General features: G+C 46.3%; 1 protein-coding gene across 14 annotated transcripts in view; it reads left to right on the forward strand.

Moving 5' to 3' along the window:
- The window catches only part of mecom (MDS1 and EVI1 complex locus), a 197,863-nt gene that overhangs the window by 61,862 nt on the left and 113,501 nt on the right, over nucleotides 1-22,500 (forward strand). For all 14 annotated transcript variants that reach the window (XM_080772705.1, XM_080772701.1, XM_080772710.1 and 11 more), the window contains exon 2: nucleotides 1-213. This exon is cut by the window's left edge and continues 140 nt beyond it. In XM_080772705.1, coding sequence (XP_080628831.1) covers nucleotides 1-213 — 213 coding nt within the window. The remainder of the gene's footprint in view (nucleotides 214-22,500) is intronic.

Raw genomic sequence — 22,500 nt, forward strand, 5'->3', positions numbered from 1 at the left:
CAGCCTCACACCTCGCCCTACCTCCACCCGGCCTTGTCCTACGTTCCCCGGGACACCCTGCCCATTCCTCCGGACTTTGAGCTGCGTGAGTCGGGCGTTCCGGGAGCTGACCTGGGCGTCTGGTCCCAGAGGAAAGTGGACGTCGGCGAGCGCTTCGGACCGTACGAGGGGGAGCAGAAGCCCTGTCTCCGAGACCCGACTCAAGGCTGGCAGGTAGGAACCGAAAATAAACAAAAACTAAACTGATACATACTGCATGTCCTCTAAAATGTCCAAACGAAGAGGTTTAAAACCTTACAGAAAGAAATGGTGTAACTTCGTACAGAGGCGCTTATGAAAATGTCTGCATGGAAATATGAGAATGAGTCCGACTTGGCCTAATAGCGAGAGCACAGTGCTGCATTCCATGTGAACTTTACAGGACATTTACTGGGATTTCTCTTTTTTTTTCTTTTTCGTTCCCACATTGACTTTGAATTGGTTTTGTGGGTACTAAACCTTTAGTTAAAGTGATGAAATGCATTGAAAACACCGTGAAGTTGGAACACAAAAGCAGACTCTGATGGGGGAGGCGGTACGGGGGCTCCTCTGTGGTCAATCCACATCTTTCTGATCGCTCCTCTCTCTCTCTCTCTCTCTCTCTGTTTCTACCCATGTCGTCATGTTCACATTTAGCCACAGTGTTGCTGCTGCTGTTTGTTGCCCAGTGATGTCATGTCAGCTCAGGGAGCCGAGGGCCTATGCTCTTAACTCAATTAAAATGAAAAGCTATAAATCCTGCCTTCATCCCAGTTAGAGACCCACTGCGGCCATTGGCCAATCACATATTGGTCAGCCGACGCGCAAAATCGAAGGCAGGGTCACAGGACAAGGTCAAAGGTCAGGTGTGGTCTCAGTCATTGTCAGGCCCGTTTGGTTTTACTGAGCAGGAGAGGGGGGGGGGGGGGGGAGCGTATCAGCCTGATTGAGTCTCGCTAAACAGATCATCTCTAATTTGGATGTGAGGGCTAAGTCCGCAAACCCACTTATAGGACCTTTGTACCTTTTGTAAAAGAGAACCAAGCATATTAATGATGGCACACCATGCCGTCAGAGCCCTCCCTTCTTACCAGCGTCCAGTCCCCCCACCCCCAAACCCCTAAGCTCATTTTTATGCTTTCTGACTCAGAATGTGTTGGTAGAATATCAGCAGAACGTCGGCTCATATAAATAGTTTTGGATTTGGCGCTGGTCGCGCTGTTGGGCTCGCATCATAGCGGCGCTGGGTTCTGACTCAGTGGTTTGGGCTCGGACCAGACTCAAATAAATTATTCATTCACTCCCTGTTTTTTATTTATTTATTTTATTTTACTCTGGACTCCCCTTCCTCCTGGAAACAAGTTCTCCTTCATTATCTACCGCTCTGTGAGCCTCAGCACATCTATTCCTCTAACAGCGAAATACAAATCTTTTCTAGTTTTTCTATTTTTTTTCTCCCTTCCCCACGTTTTGCTAACATTGGGTTTTAATATGATTGAAAAAGTCCCTGTCCCTCCCAGAGAGATTTACGGCCGCTTGAACAAGCTCTCTGGGTTTTCTTTTTCTTTTCTTTTTTTTTCCCATGGAAGGAAATAAAGGGGAAAAAAAGGTTTCATGAATTTTAATCCGGTGGTAATTTATGGGGAGCTTGAATAATATGTATTTAAAAAGCTGAAGAGCCGGGAGTATGTGGAGGGGTTGAGCGAGAGAGAGAGAGAGAGAGAGAGAGAGAGAGAGAGATGGAGGGGAAGGATGGGATCCCAGAGAAGCAGCACTGTATCACAGTGTTTAATTACCTGCCTGACAGCGGGCTATAACTCTTTCCATTAAGTAAATAAGTTGTAAAGAATTTATGATGAAATGCCACATTATTCAGAACGGATATTCAGTGATGACATCCCCCGGCATTAAATATGGTAAACGCCATTAAGCCCTCCCCGATACCCACTCTCTCTCCGTCCAACCCCCCCCCCCCCCCCCCACCCATCACGTCTGCCACCCATCCTTCGCTTCCCTCGCATCCAACCCCCCTCCCCCCCCCCCCCCCCCCCCCCCCCAGTCCCTCGAGCCCTCCAACCCTGGGCCCCCTCCCCGCCCGTAAAGCGTCAATATGCCAATAAGCTGGTGGAGGGTCTGTAAAAATAAAATTGATTTGGTAAATGTGAGTTAAGATAGATATGTGTGCTTTCATCATCAATTCTTGCGCGGCGCGTGCGAGGTGATGTCACCGGCCGGGGAGCGATAAAGTGGTGCGCCCATCTGCTGGAGCGCTTGATGGAGGGCCACTGTGCAGCGCCCGGCCCGCTGGTGACAGACCGGGGGAAGTTTGTCACCAGGGAGGCCAGCGCTCCTCGACGCCATCAACATAAATTCGGGGCTTTATTCATAAAGGGGAAGGTTGAGTTATGGCCTCCATGATGTTTTATGAATACAGGAATGGTGACTTATGGGAAAGATAGGTTCGGTAAATAAAAAAGGGAGCGAGGCTGCGGAGGGTCTGTCAGGCCGGCCGGGACATGCATGCAGCCCACCACAGCGCAGGACGGGAGCTGACTCTGCCATTAGTGTGTGTGTGTGTGTGTGTGTGTGTGTGTGTGTGTGTGTGTGTGTGTGTGTGTGTGTGTGTGTGTGTGTGTGTGTGTGTGTGTGTGTGTGTGTGTGTGTGTGTGTGTGTGTGTGTGGTATTGATGCATTTCTTCGTCATGTGAAGTTAGAAAAGAAAGAAAGAAAGTATAAGTGTATGTACACACAGACTGTCCAGTGTCCATATAGCCTTCTTTGTTCGTAGCTCACTCTAGAATATGTGAAGAGGCAGAATGTCGCAGCCTGTCCACTTTCCCCTTTGACTTTGAGCTAATCATTGAGGTCAGTTCCTTTGAAATCCAATCAATTCAGATGCAGATTGCGACTATGGAGAATGTATGAATGATGAGCCTTTTATTGATTTGCATTTACATAAACGTAACCATATTATACATGATGTGGGGGGGGGGGGGGGTTGAAAAAGTAAAAATGTCATATGATTAAAACATTTGAATACATTCTCTAAATAAGAGTTGACCTTACAACCCATGTATAGTGTTTAGACAGCCTGTCTTTGACGGGGGTGCATGGGGGGCATAAAGATGACGGTAACGTGGATTTTGCTGTATTTTTGTTGCCTGTGGCTAAATCCAGGATTAATTGCAGTTCCTTTGAAAATAAATATACAGTAGCAACATATAGACACTATACTCAAAGTGACCATTTGTCACAATTTGAGCTATTATAATTATGTGACATGATGACAATGAGCTGCCCTGCTCACCATCATCGTCATGTACTTCTTCATTGTTTTTGTTTTGGCCTGCTGAGAAACTCCTCTCAACACCCGGATGCCCCCATGCATCCATCAGTCTCTCTGTGTCTGGCTCTTTCTGTCTGAATCGCTGAAGGCACATTGAAATTCAACCTCCGCTTGTGTCTATCCTCTTCTATGCCAGCAAACCACAACAATGAGACAAGAAGAGGGTGAGAGTCCCAGTGAGAGTGTTATCCTGGACTAAATGAGCCCGCAGGCTCACCCATACTCACTGTCCCGTGGGATTATGGATCCTGGCTTCTTTTTTTTAGAGCCAGGTTTAGAAAGCCGGGTGGTGTCCCCCCGTTGTAGGAGCAATGGGCGGGGCGGGCCAGTGGGGGGGGGGGGGGGGGTCCTCAGAGCTTTTGTGTACCTCTCGAGTGAGAGGCGGAGGTAGAGGTGGAGATGGTTAGCGGTGGAGGAGTATAGGCGAGGAGAGGGGCAGTGGAGGAGATTAACAGTGCCAGTTGAATGGGAGAGGAGGATTAGGTGGCTGGGGCCGGGACGTCCCTGGCTCTGCCTGTCTCCTGGACTGCCTGAGAGGATGGAGGGATGGGTGAAGGAGATGAGGATGCAGGAGGAGGGCTGTCCGCCCGGCCTGGGGCTCCGAGCGAGGGGCCCCGTCTGGGGAGGTCCCTCAGCTGGAAATGTTGCAGGTGCAAGCATCTTTTGTTTTTTTGTATTACTATTGTTATTATTTGGCTTTCGTGTTTTAGGAGCCGTAGGTCTTATTTTCAGATTGACGTTTTAAGTATGCAATTTTGAAAATGTACAATGGGTTTTGAATTGGTTTTCTGGGCCCCAGAGTCGTAGAAACTACTCAGCACATAAAAGGTCACAGAAACCTTCGACTCAGTAACAATGTCAATATATTATATTATGAAGGAAATCCGAGTTCAGGCTTCAACTCAGTACAGTTTCTGCTCTCATGTGCACTGTAGCTGGAACAGGACAAGGAGGAAAGACACCAAGAGAAAGAGAGATAAACTAACTCGGGAAGAGAGAGAAGGCAAGAGAGACAGAAAGGGTAAAAAAAGATAGAAGAAAGTGCGTGGGTGCGCGCAGGCCTGTGTGAAAGTGTGTGTGTGTGTGTGTGTGTGTGTGTGTGTGTGTGTGTGCATGTGCGTGTGTCTGTGGAGGGCGTTTCGAGAGGGCGTGTTTTTTTGTGCACGGGATAAGCTGCTGTCCTGAATGAATGCAGATGTCTCTGACTTGACTGTCCCCTCTGTCTCCGGCCGTTCTGACGAGGCCTGTCAACCTCTCTCTGTCACTGCAGTGAAAGAGCCACTCTTAGTGGCTGAGCCCCCAAAAAAGGGCTCCGTTAATCCCCGGCCCCCTGCCACATCCCCGTCCACTGTCAGGAGAGATGGCTCTCCAACACAGCAGCGCTTAGAAAGGCCAAGCGTATATAGGGATGAACCTCTCTGTCACTCACGTATACGTACCGCTCAATGGACACACACACACGCACGTGCGCGCGCACACACAAACTACACCCACTTGCATGAACATGTACACACTGACTTTTTTAGAAATTCAAAGTGGGGAAAGTTTTTTTTGCTATATAGGAGGCTGTGAATGGGGTGGGGGGGTATCGGCATATTGTTGTCGTGTGAACACAGCGGCTGTGCTGACGTCCTCCACTGGGCCGACGCCTGCTCTCCCCTCAGGAGAGAAAGTGATATAAGGTAGAGCTTCACAATAATGACTGAGCAGTTCATACAATACTCTCATTGGCACTTAATGAATTGTAGAGAAAACAATAAAAAACCATTAAATGCCTTGGCGTGCGAGTGGATAGCCAAGACGTGGGATTATCAAGCTATAGCTATATCCAGAATGTTCTCAACAAGTAAGCCTACATGAGTCCCATTCTAGTCGCTGAAGCGTAAGGAAGATATCGTTTAATTACTGCTGTGGATACAAGATATCACTTAATTATGCTCTCCTTGCTATCGCGCACATATAGTATATTATAATGACAGCCTGAGCCACTATGAGCCCGCCCCTGTGTGCGGGCATGGATTAAGGTTTGAACTTGTGGGACTATAGCAGCAGATAGGATGGTTCTGCTGGCTGAGGAGGATGAGTGTCCAGCTAGGGAGGTCCTCCTGTGGGAGGACCAGCACATAATGACGCAACAGAAAGATGACCGCCGTGCGACGGCAAAGTCTGCGTCATTGCTTGTGTGTCGAAGCAATGGGAAACGGCTCTATTGTTCTAATAAAGCCTGAAGCATCGTGGCTGTGACTTGGACCACGGGGACACCTCCTCGTTCCCCTGCATTGTGTTAGAGCCATGGCTAGCCATGATAATCAGCTTACTGGACTAATGCGGCCCAGCTCCAGTTTATGTTCCAAAGTCAGCTAGCCCTTGATCCAGGCTCAAACGATGCCAGTCTCAGAACTAGTTCCTCGTTTTCTGAACACAGCCCTGGTCTTAGACTAGCCCCTCACCCCCTCACAACACTACACTACACGCCATTTCACTCAAATCAACATCTGAGTCAATCTGAATCAGCTCTACTCTGCCCCATCTTCTATCCAGATCAATATTTAAACTGTGTTCAGGAGGGGTTTCTACCGAAATATTGGAAACTCAAAATAAATATATTAAGGTAGTATTAACAAAAATCACTGTGTGAAGTTAGGGGCGCTCTTATCATCTTACAACATCGAGGACAAAACAAACATGGACAAAACAAACATTAAACTCTGTTCATTGTTAATGGCATTTAATGTTTGTGTTTGTGACAAAACAAACATTAAAACTGTTAGCGCCCCTCAACAAGCCCATAGCCCACACAAGTACGATAACTAATAGTGATGTGAGCATCCACTTGATGTTGCTGTTATAGTTGTGGTAAAACGAAATGTTTATATTTATAGTTATTGGGTTCGATACTCGCCAAATATTCAACCTAGGAATGTACTCTACTACTTGTAAGACGCCTGAGGGCGTGCGAGGTTGCATGCACTGGCCATATATGGAGAACGAAGGGTGGCAGCGGGGGCAGTGTCTTGAGTGTACAGGGTTTGATGAGGGCCCAGGTAGGGCCGGGCCTTAATTTTCGGGCCTGTTGAGATCTCTAGTTTTCGCCGGCTGCCAGGCATGGCTGCACAAATAACTTTGGGGCGGGCCCGTCTACAGTTTAAATGGACAGGTCAAAAGGGAGACATCGAAGAGGAAGGATGGATGGGGAAGGATCACATTCCCGTATATGGGCTTAATATCTCTGATGATGTCATAGTGATGTGCGTGCGTGTGTGCGTGCACATGCGTGCGTGCGTGCGTGTATAGTCTGCTGAGGCACCAGCACTCCTCTGGCCTCCTGGCTTCCTTGTTCTTGTGAGTGTGTGGAGTGTGTGTTTGGCTCCCCCCAATTAAAGGGCCCTGGAGATGTCTGCAGCCGTGTGTGTGTCTGTGTCCGCCTTTGTCTCGCCGTGGCCTCTGTCAGGGGAGATGAGCTCTCCATCCAGTGTAACTGGAGCTTGATTGTCTCCCCAGGAATGCTGTCCATTGAAAATGGAAAAGACAAAACAAGCTGGGGGTTCGTCTCCGTGCCTCTTACTTGATTAGTAATCCCTTTCTACGGGCTAATCTGTCATGTTAGTGTTGCCGAGTTACGCCGTGGGGAGAGAGAGACAGAGTTCCACTCCATCGATGGAATTTTACACTTTGTCTTGAAGTTACTTTGCTCTAACAGTCAAGATCGAAAAAAAGAAACTTTACAAATTTCTGTTTTCCTCTTCACCCCCCCAACTCCCTTTCCTGTACACCCTCCATTCTCCTATTCCATTATATCCTCGTATACTCACCCCCTCCTCCCCTCTCTCAGTATGTCTGTGAGTTCCCAGCGGGGAGGGGAAGCTAGGTTAACTAACTGAACAAAGTCAGAGTGAATTGAGAAAGGACAAAGGCGGCCATTAGGGGGGCAGTGCCAGAGGAAGGTGTAGGGGGGCAGGCACAATGCCAGGTGAAGGAGGCTCTCTCCAGGGGGTGCATCCGAGCAAGGGCAAAGGTCTATGGCTCCATTATGGACGGAATACACCTATGCCGACCGTCGACAGACAACACCGTGATTCTGAGAGGCACGGGGCAGATCCCCTCAAATAATTTAATTCTCAGATCGAGCCCAAATTCATTTTGCAGATGAATCAGCTCCTCCTTCTACTGTATGGATTAGAATAATCATCCAGCCCAGTAGATGGCCTCAACAAGGTCAAGTCAATGTTCAGAGCAGTGGTTCTCAACCCTCTCCCCCAAATTAATATGTATTTTGCCATGGACCCCCATCAGAAAAATAATTTTGCAACCCGTTTTTACCTTAGCCATAATATTGTTCTGTCTGGGCTGCATCCTATAGGTGTGCAGTTGTGAACAAACCCAGCTCTGAATGCCCTGGGCTGATTTATGCAGTGCATACAGTAGTTGAAAGTTGAGCACGTTCATAGGTAATTTGGGTCTGAATGTCCCTGCACTATTGGGGGATGCCTGGTTATTTATTTGGTTTCCTGACAGGCGCTGCATGGTGCAGGCAATGGTCTAGCACCGTTTCATTTAGCTGCGCAATAATCGTTGTATTGGTTGCATAGTGCATAACGTGTAGTAGCTGCAGTTGCAGGGCTAAAACACAACAATGTTAGTCATTAAAATTAGTAAAAAAAAAAATCCCTACACTTTAAAGTCCTGACAGCGCCACTGAGCGCCTTGCACCGTCTACCACAATGAGTCATCTTTCAGCTCATTGGAACTTTCAACTGCATGAATCGTACAGACTATTGATTATTCTCTTGAAGTCCTGTAATAGTGCATCTTCATTAGGTCTATCTGTACAGTACCTACACAGTATGTGTTGTACGCCTATAGCATCAGTTTATCCACTGTTGACCAGTTGCATTTTGTGTTTTAGGTCACTTGTTCAAGTTAGTAGACTTGACTTGTCCTTTTATTTATTTATTTATTTGCTCCAAATCTGACTGAGATGCTTTTTGAGTGGTGCGACCACTGCATTGCCCCGCAATGTGTGTCCCTGGCTGGCTGGCTGGGTCTGAGCAGGGCCAGGGAGGAGAGCTTGTACAGTACAGTACAGTACAGTACAGTACAGTACAGTACAGTACAGTACAGTACAGTACAGTACAGTACAGTACAGTACAGTACAGCACAAGTACAGCACCACTCACTTCAGACGCGTCTGATTTATTTATTTATTTTAGATAAAGGTTATAGCCTAATTAAGATGAGTTTTTTACATCACGTCCAAGTCAAGTCACCAGTCCCGGTTTCTGTGACCTAACCAAGCCCTATATGGTTGAGCAGAGTTCCTCAGGGCTCTATATTAGTGTGTTTTCTGTTTTCTGTTATTGTGGGGGAAGCTTTCGCTGAAAATATCCGAAAGCGTTTATCCGTTATATTCTGTGAAAGCTTTCACCACAATACTGATGGTGTTTCAGTGGTTAAGTATGTTCAAGTCTATGCGCTCCCCCATAATTAAATAACCATGCCAGTTTGATAGTGTGCAGCCAGTTACCAAGGTTATACCCCAAACAAAATGCTATACAGAAAGGCAGACCTATATAGGCCCGTGACAGCTATACACTAGCTTTGAGGATGACGTTGCTGTACTTTATTTTGGCTAATTATTTGGCTAATACAGTAAATGTAAATCACCATGAATTTGAAATGATTATTGATTACATATCCATGTATTTGCTTATGAACTTGGGAGAGGTTTCTGCAGTGGGGTGTTCTGTTACCTTTTTGGCCCATAACCATGCAACCTTTTCACAGTATACGGTAATACATGTTCAAGATGTTACAGACAGACAGACAGACAGACAGACAGACAGACATAATAACTTGAGGCTAGTACAGTAGGGTTTTTTCCTGTCACAGAACCGTTTACCTATCAAATACAGTAGGATGAAAAACACATGTGCTGGAAAATATTATCCACTGCATTATTATTGTCATATATTACAGCTCCAGAAACTGCTTTCGATGCAACTGGAATCCAAGCAGCCTCCATTTGATGCCAGAAAGGAAGGACACCCGTAAACACTGACACACACGCGTGTGTCTGGACAGAATTAAACACACAGTCCAATAAGATAATGACACGTGTCTAGACAGCCACAGATTTGTATGTAGAAATCACACCCGTGTGAAGTGAGGGGCGCTCTTCCTCGTACATCATCATGCTGGCCAATCAAGAATGCCTGTTGCCACAAATTCACGTCATATTTGTCGTACATTTGACCTAACGTCTCCTTTCATTGTCGTTGGCAGATATGACATTTTGTGGGGACAAAAGCTGCATATAGGAGGGGCTAGCGCCAATCACAATTTGCGTCCTCACTTTTGTCTTCAATGATTGTGTTCTGTTAAACATACTTTTGTCTTCAATGTTTGTGTTTACACAGACCCTCAAAAAAGGTACTGGCTCTTGTCTTTGGAGTGGTGCATGAACTATTGGACCATTCATTATTATTGGTATTTCTAAAGTATATGTGGTTCATTAGATGGTGTTCTGTAAACAAGAATGATGAGTCATTACTGCCAGGTGCAGAAAGCTCTCGTTTATGAACATCTACAGTATAATCAGTGTGTGTGCCGCAGCCTCTGCCTCAGGTCATGGCTTCACGTTGCGGCTTACAGAGTATGGGCTTTATGCTGTTCAGACTATGGGTTTTATGGGTAAGTCTCCCATTGGCTTAGAGGCAGGCTAGAGACGAGGCAGCCAATCATGAAAAAGTGTCTACTACGGTCACTAGAAGTAGTAGTGGATGTAGGCCAGGATGATTTTCACCCATGGAAAAAAACCCTCAGTGTTAAATGGAACTCGTAAGGCGTTTTTACTAGAGAGAGAGAGAGTGAGAGAGAGAAATGAATTGTGGCAAATATTTGACCCCCCCCCCCCTTCCCCACCATGTTGTGAGTATAAGGTTATGCACCAGAAAGAAAGAAAAAAAGTGTTTAGAACTTAGAAGGCCCAGAGCTCTCTGGATGAACCATAGAAACAACATTGTGTCGGGGTGGTCTTATTGGGGCTAACAGGATGAAATGTGGCAGTTTGAATCCAACGTTAAAGGAGAGGAGTGCGTGGAACGCTGGAGGTTTACAGTACATACATAGATGGGTCAAACACACCTCTTTAGCTGCCTGCAGTCCTCTCCACACTAGGGGGATAGCTTTCACTTTTTTTCTCTTTTGCACACACATACTGACACTGTGTTCACTCACACAGGGATATGCACGCTCAGAAACATACACAAACACATCAGACCTTCCTGGTTTGGTTTGGACACACGGAGAGACACACGCTCGCACACGCACACGCATGCACGCACACGCACACACACACACACACACACACACACACACACACACACACACACACACAGTCACACACACACACACACACACACACACACACACACACACACACACACAGAGTCACACACACACAGTCACACACACACACGCACAATTTGCCCCCTGACTCTGCACAGACAGGAGTGAAAACGAGGGGACCCCTAAACGGCGTACAGGAAACAGAGGTGATGAATTCCGTGTGCGGGGGCACCGAGCCCAGCTCATAGATACCTTATCTGGGGGTGGGGTGGGGGGGAGAGGGAGGGGAGGGGAGGGTAAGAGGGGGCTCCCCTTTAAAACACCCTACTGATTGTTTCCAAATGTCTTTCCTGATGGGGAGAGGGAGAGAGAGAGAGAGACAGGGGGAGCACAAGCGAGAGCGAAAGAGAGACGCATTGGTGGCTCGGGGGCAGGAGAGCAGAGCCCGCAGGCTTTTTTATTGGTCCAGTCCTGGAGAGAGAGAGAGAGGGGGGGGGGGGGGGGGGGGTGGGGGGGAATAGAAACTCTGTCCTTCTTTTCCTGCCCCAAGTCACTGCTAGCGCTTAACTACCAGTCAGATCGCATTACCCAGGCAGTAAATCTAAGTACCGGTTAACGCAAATAATCAAGAGCTAATACTACTCTAGGAAACCGCTCTCTCTGTGTCTGTGGTCAGAGCTGTGCAAACAGCCACTAGCCAAGAGCCCTCTGTCCTCTCAGCCTGTGCCAGACTCTCACTCACACTCACTCACAGCTATTCTAACCTACATGCAGTCACACTCTCCATATAGCCATTTATTCATGTCTTCCTTGTGGTTTGTGAGTGCACGCGCACATGCACACGTGTGTGCGTGTGAGAGTGCAGTGTGTGAGTGTGCATGCACATGGGGCTTTTACACCAAAATTATTGAAGTACGTCATCATACAGTATATGAGAGTGAGAGATGGTGACGGGGAGAGAACCAAAAGTCTCCATCAGCCAGCCCCCCCCCCCCCCCCCCCCCCCTCTCGCTTTCTCTCTCTGGCGCTCTCTCTCTCCCACTCACACACAGACACACACACGCACACGTTTTCTCTCTATCTGTGCTTGCAGTTCAAAGGCTAATAGGACGGTGGGGTCTGGTTTGAGAGCTCATTACCGGGTTAAGAGCTAAAAAACGCAGGCGGGGCAGGGCCACATATTCAGCGCGGTAACACCGAACCCCTCATTCCAATTACTCCATATTGCACTGCTCCAATTAGGGTGGAGCGGTTCCAAGACTAGTGCGGAGAGCTGCCAGGGTTTGGAGTGGGAGAGAAAGCAGAGGCCCCCGGGTGGCAGTAATGAGGTCTTAACCCCGACACCGCTCTATTATGTCATAATGCTTTAATTTGAGCCATATGATAGGCCGCTGCGTGTTCTTACGTTATTGGAAAGTCAATATTTGCAAGCTGGCCCGCCTCGCCTGTACCTCTTAGATGTGTGTCCCCGGGAGCGAGGCCGCCGGTGCCGCTCAGGAGGAATGGACGGTCGGACGCGGAAGGGGAAGAGAGAGTCGGCATGAGAGTTCCACAGAGTGGCGATTGGCGCACATGAGGTCTTTTGTGGTGATTCTCAAACTTCTTCCATGTCAATTAAGGACCCCCAATTGATATGTATTTGGCCATGGACCCCCATAGTGCAAATGTTTTGTGCCAGGGATCCACATAGGGGATTTGTGTTGTTAAAATCTTTCAAAAACATTCCAAATGTTTGAGAACCACTGTTTTATGGTACCACAAACTATGAAATGATTATTCATATATCATTTCGCTTTTATTGATAAGAGATTCCAAACCGGTCCCGGCTAGGGATATAGTCTAATGGAGACAGTTACCATTTTCTATAATATACTGTATATTATGGTTTATATAAATGATGGTAGAGGAAATCTTGAAAAAACAAGAGGGTGACCGCACACGCCAATAGCCAGAGTGCCAATATTTCATTCCCCGATGAAGGCTTAACCGCCGAAACGTTGGATTCATTTGTGTTTTACCTGCTGTCCTAATAAAATATTGGCGTGTGCGGCCACCCATCCTCTACCAGCACCACTACAAGGACTTTGGTGTGCGTTAGCCTCTTTGTACACATTGTATAAATTATGGTCCATATTTGACATATTATCGGTAAACCATATTTCACAATTAAGAATATGAACACATTAAAAGGTTATACTGTGTAGGCCTACACCTGAAAGTATAAAAACCTCCACATTTGTAAATACCACGTTCAGCACTAAACAATTATGTAAATATCCACTCTTTTAATGCTTACCATCGCACATAGTGCATTTGTATTGCATAATGGTTTAGAGTGTTTGAAGGTCACACTTTAAATGAGTGTGGCTCTTTTATGTAATGGGGCTAATTACCATGCTAATAACTTAGTACTGAAATCCTGTACAATAATTGCCTGGTAATTGCTTTTAGCTTACATAATGGTACAGTTGATAGAATGTTGCTTTACATAATTAGACTAAAGGGGGGGCTTAATAATAACAATAATACAATCACAACCCTTTAGTTGCAATACAATGCTAGAAATTACCTTCTGAAATAGATTAGAAAATGATAAATCGACCACAAAATGAATTGACGCTTAAAACCATGTGCCAGTCACAGTCCGAATGTGTAACCTGCTGTACAGTAATATGTTTTATGTTTTTCGGCTGAGAGATTCTTGTGGGGGGATAATAAGAAACGGCCCGTAACACAATAAGGCCTACACTCTTCCAGGAAACACTTGTGCTAAAGCGAGCCCTGGTGCAGGATGCTGCACTGTACATGTGCTGTAAATCAGACTTCATTTGTGTTCTGCGGCGCTATATTTCTTGTTTACACTCACGGTGACTCCAGGAATGTTATTTTAACTTCATTGCCGTGACTTTTCACGGGGGATATCTTTTTCATACACACGCATTGTTCATTGTTTGATGATCTAAATTGAGCAATAAAAGCAGGGGGCGCTTATTGGATATATTGGATTAGACGTACAACGTATATTCATATGTTTCACATTACGTTTCTTTGGTTTTTTTGTGTTTTTGTTTTCCTAGCGCAAAGGTAAGTGAGTGAAGCTAGACACGGGAGTCACCCTGAAATCCACAGATAAGTGCGACTCACTCATCCGAAGATGGAGGACAGATAGAGTTGCTCTGTAGAGAGAGAGAGAGAGAGAGAGAGAGAGATAGATAGAGGAGAAAAAGAGGGGATGAGAGCAGTGTTGTTTTTTGCAGCAAATTTCTAGTTTAGTCCAGTCATAGTCTCTGGAATGAAACTTCTTTTAGTTTTAGTCACATTTTAGTCACCTGGAATGTTTTAGTGTTAGTCTAGTTTTAGTCAACTAAATATAAGATTTTAGTCGACTAAATCAACTGTAGATTTAGTGTGTTTTTTGATGCCGTCATAATGGCTGATTTTACACTTGCTGAAAATAGCCGACGTGTTGTGAGCTTGTAGATCTCTATTTATATATTTTCAGCATTCAAACCAAGTGTAAAATTACTTACTGGATCTTTTGTCCACTAGTCCATTCCTAACATTTTAATCTAGTTTTTTTTTTTTTACGAAATTGTCAATATATTTAGTCTTAGTTTAGTCATCATAGCTTAGTAAAAAGGTAGTCGACGAAAAATTTTCGTCCTAGTATTAGTCGATGAAATCAACACTGGATGAGAGGGGGAGAGGGAGGAGCTGGTGACGGGGGTGAGGAAGAGAGTTTAAACATGTTTATGCGCAACGGCGTGGAGGCGGAATGGAGGGAGATATAGGACAGGCAGGATGAGACGGAGAGAAAAACAGGAGTGATAGATGAGGCAGGAGAGAAACAAAGACGGATAAAGAGAAGAGAAGAGTACAAAAGAGAGGGAAAATCACTCATCGTGAATGAAAGCGAAAGAGAGAGAATGAACAGAGGAGGAGTAGAGGACTGGATGTCCCATCTCTCTCCTACTACGTGCCGAGAGAGACAGATTTCCCGGCGGAGTGTTTCCCAAGTGTCCCTCTGCAGTCCATAATAGGATTTTCCAGTTCTGCAGAAGGTAGTCTGTGAAGGGAACTTTATTCACTCACAGATAAGGGTTAATGTGGCACTGGGGTGCTCTCATGGGAGTTTGTGTCACTAGAGAAGATTGTGTGCACATCTCAATGCCTATATTTAGGCCAGGTGCTGGAAGTCAGGCATCAAGAATATTTGCCTGATGAAGAGCTTGTAGGTCGAAACGTTGCAATTTGTTGCCTTTAAATACAGTAAGTCTCGGAGCTCTAGAAACTATATAGTGTGCGGGTGTTCTTTCTCTTACTTGAAGTTTGTGTTACCCACCCGCCCCATTCCCCCTGTTCCCCCCCACGCACCCACCCGCCGGCCTGTGGTGTCACCCAGTACCCACCCCATTCCCCCTGTTCCCCCCCACGCACCCACCCCATTCCCCCACCCGCCGGCCTGTGGTGTCAGCACCGATCCGTCACAAAGGATTTCTCCTCGCAAAACTCAGCGGTCATTTCTGATGTCTCCGACAAACTAATTGTTGTCTCCAGCCCTGGCAAGCCCTGTGAAGTCCTAATGAGTTAGTGTCTTCAGCGGGGATGAGAGGGGAAAAAATAAAGCTAAATCAATTCCTCAGCTATTTCATCAGTCTCAAAACAAGGAGAGGAGAGGAGAGGAGAGGAGAGGAGAGGAGAGGAGAGGAGAGGAGGCCAGTGGGCATCCATTATAGTCTTTCCTCTTCCTCTTTTCTGTGCACTGCCTCATGGCTGCTTCCCTTCCCTTAAATCCTGCATACTGAGTTGCATATATACTTAGTTGCACGCCGGTGTTGTTTTCCGTAAATTTGTGATCTTGTAGATATGCTATTGTCTGAGCACAAGAGTGACGCGCAACTAAGTATGACTGAGGCTTAAGACACTTTATGACAAGCATTGTAATCTCTTTCGAGTTGTGGGGGAGCCCGTGTTTAGGCCACGCAGTGCTACTGTCTGGCCCTGAGTGACAGCGGGATGGGGTCCAACCGCCACCCAGGACACAGAGCCATAAATCATCCTGCTGGCACAGGGCTCCACTTCCTGAACAGCTACCAGTTCCTGCAGGGGACAAAAAGGCCTTTGTGGGCTTTGGGCAGTCAGATCCTCTCCTCTCTTTGAGGGCTCTGAGGTTTATGAGCGATGCTGAGAAGAAGGGCTGCGGGAGAGCAGGCCTATAGAGAGGAGGAGGAGGGTGGGTATCAGATGGAGAGAGGCTGAGATAGAGACTTTACTCAACAGAGTTGTGAAGGGCGCTTTAATAAGGCTGTTACTGAGCTATAGCTGCTGCATGCGAACACCTGTTGAACACCCAGTTGCCTGATTGGATCAAGCGCCGGTTGTTTATGTGGCTCTCCATAGCAACGGCCCATTAACTGTATAGCTGCAATGAGATAAAGTCATCAGCGCTGCAGTTACTGCGGAAACCCGCCTCTGAAATTTTCATGGCTGTGAATGTGAAGAGTCAGACTGCCAGAGCTTCAGCAGCCACAGCCAAAGGTGGCCTCCATCCCTCCCTCCCTCCTCTCCTTCTTTCCTCCCTCCCTCCATCACACCACCTTCCCCCCCCCCCCCATCCACCCTTTTGCATTCCTTGCTTCCACCACTCTCCATTCTCCCCCTGTGTGTTTGGATGGCTCCACCTCAGTGTCAGGCCGTGTGAGGGACGGCTGTTTTTCCTCGCAGGCCAGATCAAGACAGCAGATTGGCCCCCGGGGGGCCCGAGGATGTGAAGGCCTTCTTGACACGTCCCGTAAATCTGGGTATGTCCCATCTCTGCCGCGGCGATCCTCGCGGCGTGATGAGAACACCAATGAGCCGTGAGGATGTGCATTCCTCAGGCCGTTCTCACACACACCAACCCCTGGGCCTTCGCTTTGCAGAATAACACTTTTCTGACTCGCTTTTTTTTCTGACTGGTAAGCTGCCCACCTCAGCATAAACGCACTGAGCCTATCTTTCCACCCCTCTGGTGAAATAAGTCCCCAAACCCCAGCCTTTTAGCCATAAAAGCTTTCACAGGAAGACTGCTTGCTTAGTGTACAGTCTCATGTTTGTGTTAAATGATGAATATGAAGCTGTGTTATTCCACTGTCTATGAGAATCAGTTACAAACTGTCTGTGTGTTGATTCGCCTGAATCACATAATCCACGGCCATGTGTCAGTCCCTGTCGGACAATGTGAGATGACACGCACACACGCACGCACGCACACACGCTCACTCACACATATGTTTGTAAGCTATATATGAAGGAGGCACTGGAGCAACTTGAGGATTTCAAGTTGCCTTTTATTAATGTGCAATGTACAGCAGAGAAGTGAATCACAATCACATCCTCATCAGGTCCTCGTTCTTCTACTCGTTTGTGTTGCTATTTATGTGCAATCAAATCAACATTTTAGTACAAACATTTCTTTTAATTACTTTTACAGATTTGTGAGGCTGCTTTTAATCCTAAACATATAGTTATACTACTTCATTGTGCCAGTGTTAGACACTGAAAATATAACCTCACAACAGCTTAGCTGTTAATTGAAAGATCCTTTTAGCCTGCTCGCTCTAGTGTGTGTGTGCGTGTGTGTGTGAGTGTGTGTGTGTGTGTGGTGGGGGGGGGGGGGGTGGCGTACATTATACCAAGCAGAACATGCTGACCAGACAGACAGACAGACAGACAGACAGAAACAAAAGAAACAGAGACGGCAAGACAGAAAGAACGGCAGGAAGGCAGGCAGGCTGACAGGACAGACAGAAAAAAAAACATGGACAAGCAACCCGAGAGGCAGATAGACGGCTTTGGGCCGAGGCCAGCCTGTGTGGGCCTCTCTCTCTCTCTCTCTCTCTCTCTCTCCCCGCACCCGGCCAGCGTTAGCCCGCGTTAGCCAGATTTTTCACCCAAATGGAAATGCTGCCTGTCACCTCCACGCTGCCTCCAAACCGCTCCCTCTGTCCAATCTGTCACAGCGTGCCGCCGGCCGCGCAAATAGGCCTGCCACTCTCACTGTCATCCCAGTAACGGATGTGCCGTCGCAGCTGTGGGGCGGGCCAGGAGGCACCCAGGTCCACTTTCACTCTCCTCCTCATCAGTGGTGGAAAAAATACTCACATTTTGTACTTAAGTAAAAGTATCAATACTGCAGTGTAGAAATATTCTGTTACAAGTAAAAGTACGGAATTCTAATTTTACTTTATTAAAAGAACTAAAGTGTCATGAGTTCATGACGCATGTAAATTTCAAACTGTACAAAGTAATGAGTAACTTGTAAATGTACTTTAATTGTTACTTAGTTTCCACCACTGCCCGGGTCCACTTTCCCTCTCTTCTCCTCAGCCACCTTCACCTTCCTCCTCCTCATCCTCTCCCTCTCGTTGTTGGGTCTCCCGTCCCGTCTGTGTGTGTGTGTGTGTGTGTGTGTGTGTGTGTGTGTGACTGTGTGACTGTGTGTGTGTGTGCGCGCGCACGCGAGCGTGTGTTCAGTCAGTGAGTGTGCCCCCTCATCTTCCCATCTAGACTCTAGAGCGACGGTACGAGAGGATGGAGGGGCGGGGAGGTGATGGGGGGGTTTGTGGGGGGGGGGGGTGGACGTGAAAATAAATCGTGTCCACCGCCCGGACTGGTAACCTAACGGCCGTCATAAATAACGCGGGCCTATTTGAAGGGGAAGATGGGGCATTAGAAGCTATTTACACTGCAGGAGCCGCGCTATCGATCAGCCCGGGACGTCCCATAGATAAGAACGGGATGATGTCATGGTTATTTATGGTGATTCCTGATGGTAAGGCTACAAAGGGACGACGGGGCGACAGCTCCATCCGTTGTTTTTTGGGGGCGGGGGCGATGGGAGGGGTTTGATGCATTCTGTCATCAGAGAAACAATCAGAGGGTTGTGACACGCGTCTGCTCGCGCACGCACGCACACACACACACACACACACGCGCGCGTACACACACACACACACACACACACACACACACACACACACACACACACACAGAAAAGCACTCATACACACCCATGCATGCACGGCACATACGGTATACAGGTATAGTGTATATTTGCTGTTGGGTGTCAAAACTGCTACTTTTCAGGAATACAATTCAAAAGTAGAAAAGAATACAGATATACAATCTCAAAGTGTGTTACAATGTGACACATTTTGAGCTTGGAGATCGTGATGATGTAGGGCATTAATTTACAAAACAATTATAATAAATGATATACTATAGAAGTAATGAAGAAACCATGCACGCATATACACCCATGCCACACAAATGCATACTGTACATTCACATACAAAGATGTGCTATGCTATGGTATGCAAAACATCTACCTCATATGCTGATTCTCTCACTGGTATACAGCATACTAAGACTTTATGGGCTGTCAAAGTACACAGTAAAATCCTCAGTTTTAATTGAACTCTGAGAGTGTAGACTAATTTAACCACATGGACCCTCCCTTACGCTCTGTAACAAATGGCTAAATTATCACGTTATTTCCACTGTTATGAGATCAGCACTGATGTGTATAGCTGCATATACTTGATCGGTTAAGTTTTTCTCTTCATCATCTTGGTATGCGTGCACAATTGGCCATTTCCACTTTGAATTTCCACATCATTTTCAGCAGGTGGAAATGAGTGTTCTTTGGTATGCTGTGCAAGAAACTAGTAGCACTGTTAGATGCAAACATGCAATGTATGAAATCAATATGAGTTTAAGCACCTGACAGATTTGTGCTGGGAAATAAGATCCTCTTATTTTATTATATAAAAACTCCCTTTAATGTGAAGAATCCTGGAGCACAACCTGCTTCTGCATGGGAAGCCATCTGCCTTGACCGGTTGGGTTGAGAGAGCGACTGTAGCCTGTCTCTGTTATGGAATAGAGCGACTGTAGCCTGTCTCTGTTATGGAATAGAGCTGTGATTTTCAACAGTTTTCATATCAATTCTATTATTTATTCGGCAATTGAGCCACGGACCTGATGATAGCCTCTCAGACACAAAACTGAGAATAAGATTTTGTCCACAATTCTAGGAGAGGAGAGGAGAGGAGAGCCGGCGCTGGCGCGGCTCGACTGTGTTTTTTGTCACTGGCCCCTCAGAGTAGAAACATTATTGTGAATATTAGTGCAGAACTTTTGGCACCCATCCAAATAACAGCCTCTGAGCTGGAGGGTTAGCAGCAGGGTTCGAGCCCCAGCATACACACACACACACACACACACCACTACCATTAACCCCCACCACCACTACTCAAGACTAGAAAGGCTCCACAACAACAAGATGTGTGGAGCCTAACGTCCTGCCTAGCCCTGATAACAACCTCCAGCTTTACTAAATAAGCAAACGCATGTGGCCGTTTGATGTCCCCCTCCTTATCTGTAGTAACTTTAAAACGCACAGAGTTTCTCCATCGAGATCAAATTCAGTAATTAATCTGCTATAGGGTTATTATTATTTATTTTTTTATTGCCGCTATGAAAAACTTTGCCTCAAAGACAAAACGCTCACAGCTGTGTCCGTTGACCAGCGGTGCGTGGTGATATCGTATTGGACGGTACCTCTATCAGTCTTTCAAGTGGCTAATGAGGAAGAAGCAGAAGGGACTGCTACGTTGTTTATCTCATAAACACTCAGCTTGTGGTTATTTATTCTCTGATGAGTGGGAGTGCAGGGGGACTGCTGCATGCCTGGTGATGCCCGGTGGTTGTTCTAAAGAGGCTTAGAGGAGTGCAGGGGGACTGCTGCATGCCTGGTGATGCCCGGTGGTTGTTCTAAAGAGGCTTAGAGGTGTATCAACCAAGGAGGTACAAGTTCTTGTTGTCTCTCGAGACCACCGACCGGATACAATATAATCTCCTCTGAGATTATGGCTGACTCGGGGATTGCCACTTGTTGAGCTGGGGTTGTGTGTGTGTTTAAAAGATTCAGAGGATGCCCCCGAGGAAGGAAGCTTATAGTTTTTCAGTTTTATTTTGTATTGTGAAGAAAATAACTACTGAGAGGGAGAGAGAGAACATTGGATATAGAAAGAGCAGTAGAGGCAGAGAGATGTAATAATGCTTCTTCATCATCATCATCATCATCATCCTCACAACATCCTCACAACGGATTAATTGGTCAGTACATAGATTGTGCATTTCATTCACCCAGTCACACACACACATTCATACACCGATGGCAGAGGAATCCATGCAAGGCACCAACCTGCTCATCGAGAGAAACAGAGGCAGGGTTCATGTTTACCTGCATGGTCAGAACAGAGGCAGGGTTCATGTTTACCTGCATGGTCAGAACAGAGGCAGGGTTCATGTTTACCTGCATGGTCAGAACAGAGGCAGGGTTCATGTTTACCTGCATGGTCAGAACAGAGGCAGGGTTCATGTTTACCTGCATGGTCAGAACAGAGGCAGGGTTCATGTTTACCTGCATGGTCAGAACAGAGGCAGGGTTCATGTTTACATGGTCAGAACAGAGGCAGGGTTCATGTTTACCTGCATGGTCAGAACAGAGGCAGGGTTCATGTTTACCTGCATGGTCAGAACAGAGGCAGGGTTCATGTTTACCTGCATGGTCAGAACAGAGGCAGGGTTCATGTTTACCTGCATGGTCAGAACAGAGGCAGGGTTCATGTTTACCTGCATGGTCAGAACAGAGGCAGGGTTCATGTTTACCTGCATGGCATAGAGGTGAAACAGTAGCAGTGATGGAAAAAGTACTTGTGTGTTTTACTTAAGTAAAAGTATCACTACTGCAATGTAGAACAATACTCTGTTACAAGTTTGACGTGTCACACCCCTCTGATTGTTTCTCTGATGACAGAATGCATCAAATTTGACTTAGTAAAAGTACAAAAGTATTGGTATCAAAATATACTATGTGTTGGTATGAGCTACCAAAAGTAGAAAGTACTCATTGTGCAGAATGTAAATGAAAATATATGTGACGCATTGCGAGCTTGTAGATCGGCTATCTTCAAATGGCCAAATAGGGCTGAAGTGGCTTTTTTTTTTTAAATAATAATAATATTCAAAATCTACAAAGTAACTAGTAATTAAAGTTTTCAAATAAATGTAGTGGAGTAAAAGTACAATATTATTTGAATCCAGGATGTATAGTGGAGTAGATGTAAAAGTATTGTAAATTGAAAAGTTAAATGTACTTATAGTTACTTACACCACTGAGTGTTTGGAGGAGGCACCTCCCTCTCCGGAGAGGAGGAGGGGATGCTATTGAGGGGGAACGGGGAGACACAATGCACACAGGGTCAGTGCCAGGTCAGCAAAGTCCATGAACTGCAGGCAAGTGTATAGAGATCCATACACTGAGGCCCCTTTTCCACCAAAAGATCATTGGTTCTAGAACTTGTTGGTTCCGTTCTAGATTCTTGGAACCTTTCACTAAAACCATGCAGCGGCCATTTTTTGGTTCAGTCCAAAACCAACTTTTAGGGTTCTGAACCAATTCATTTTCAGTGGCCCCTTTTCCACCGGTTGGTTCCCAATGGGAACCGGTTCAGTTATTTTTGGTTCTTAGTCCATGAGCCAGAACTCCAAAATTGGAACATTAATTAAGAATTGAGTGTGCAAAAGCATACCTATATTATAGATTGTTATCACCATGAAACTTCCCAAATTGAGTACTTACACGAAGACAATGATATAGTATTACAATACAAATACAACTTTTTGGAATAGTAAAAGTGTGTGTGTGTGTGTGTGTGTGTGTGTGTGTGTGTGTGTGTGTG

Source organism: Protomyctophum bolini (genome assembly GCF_963924005.1).
Source record: "Protomyctophum bolini genome assembly, chromosome: 9".
Taxonomy (NCBI): domain Eukaryota; kingdom Metazoa; phylum Chordata; class Actinopteri; order Myctophiformes; family Myctophidae; genus Protomyctophum; species Protomyctophum bolini.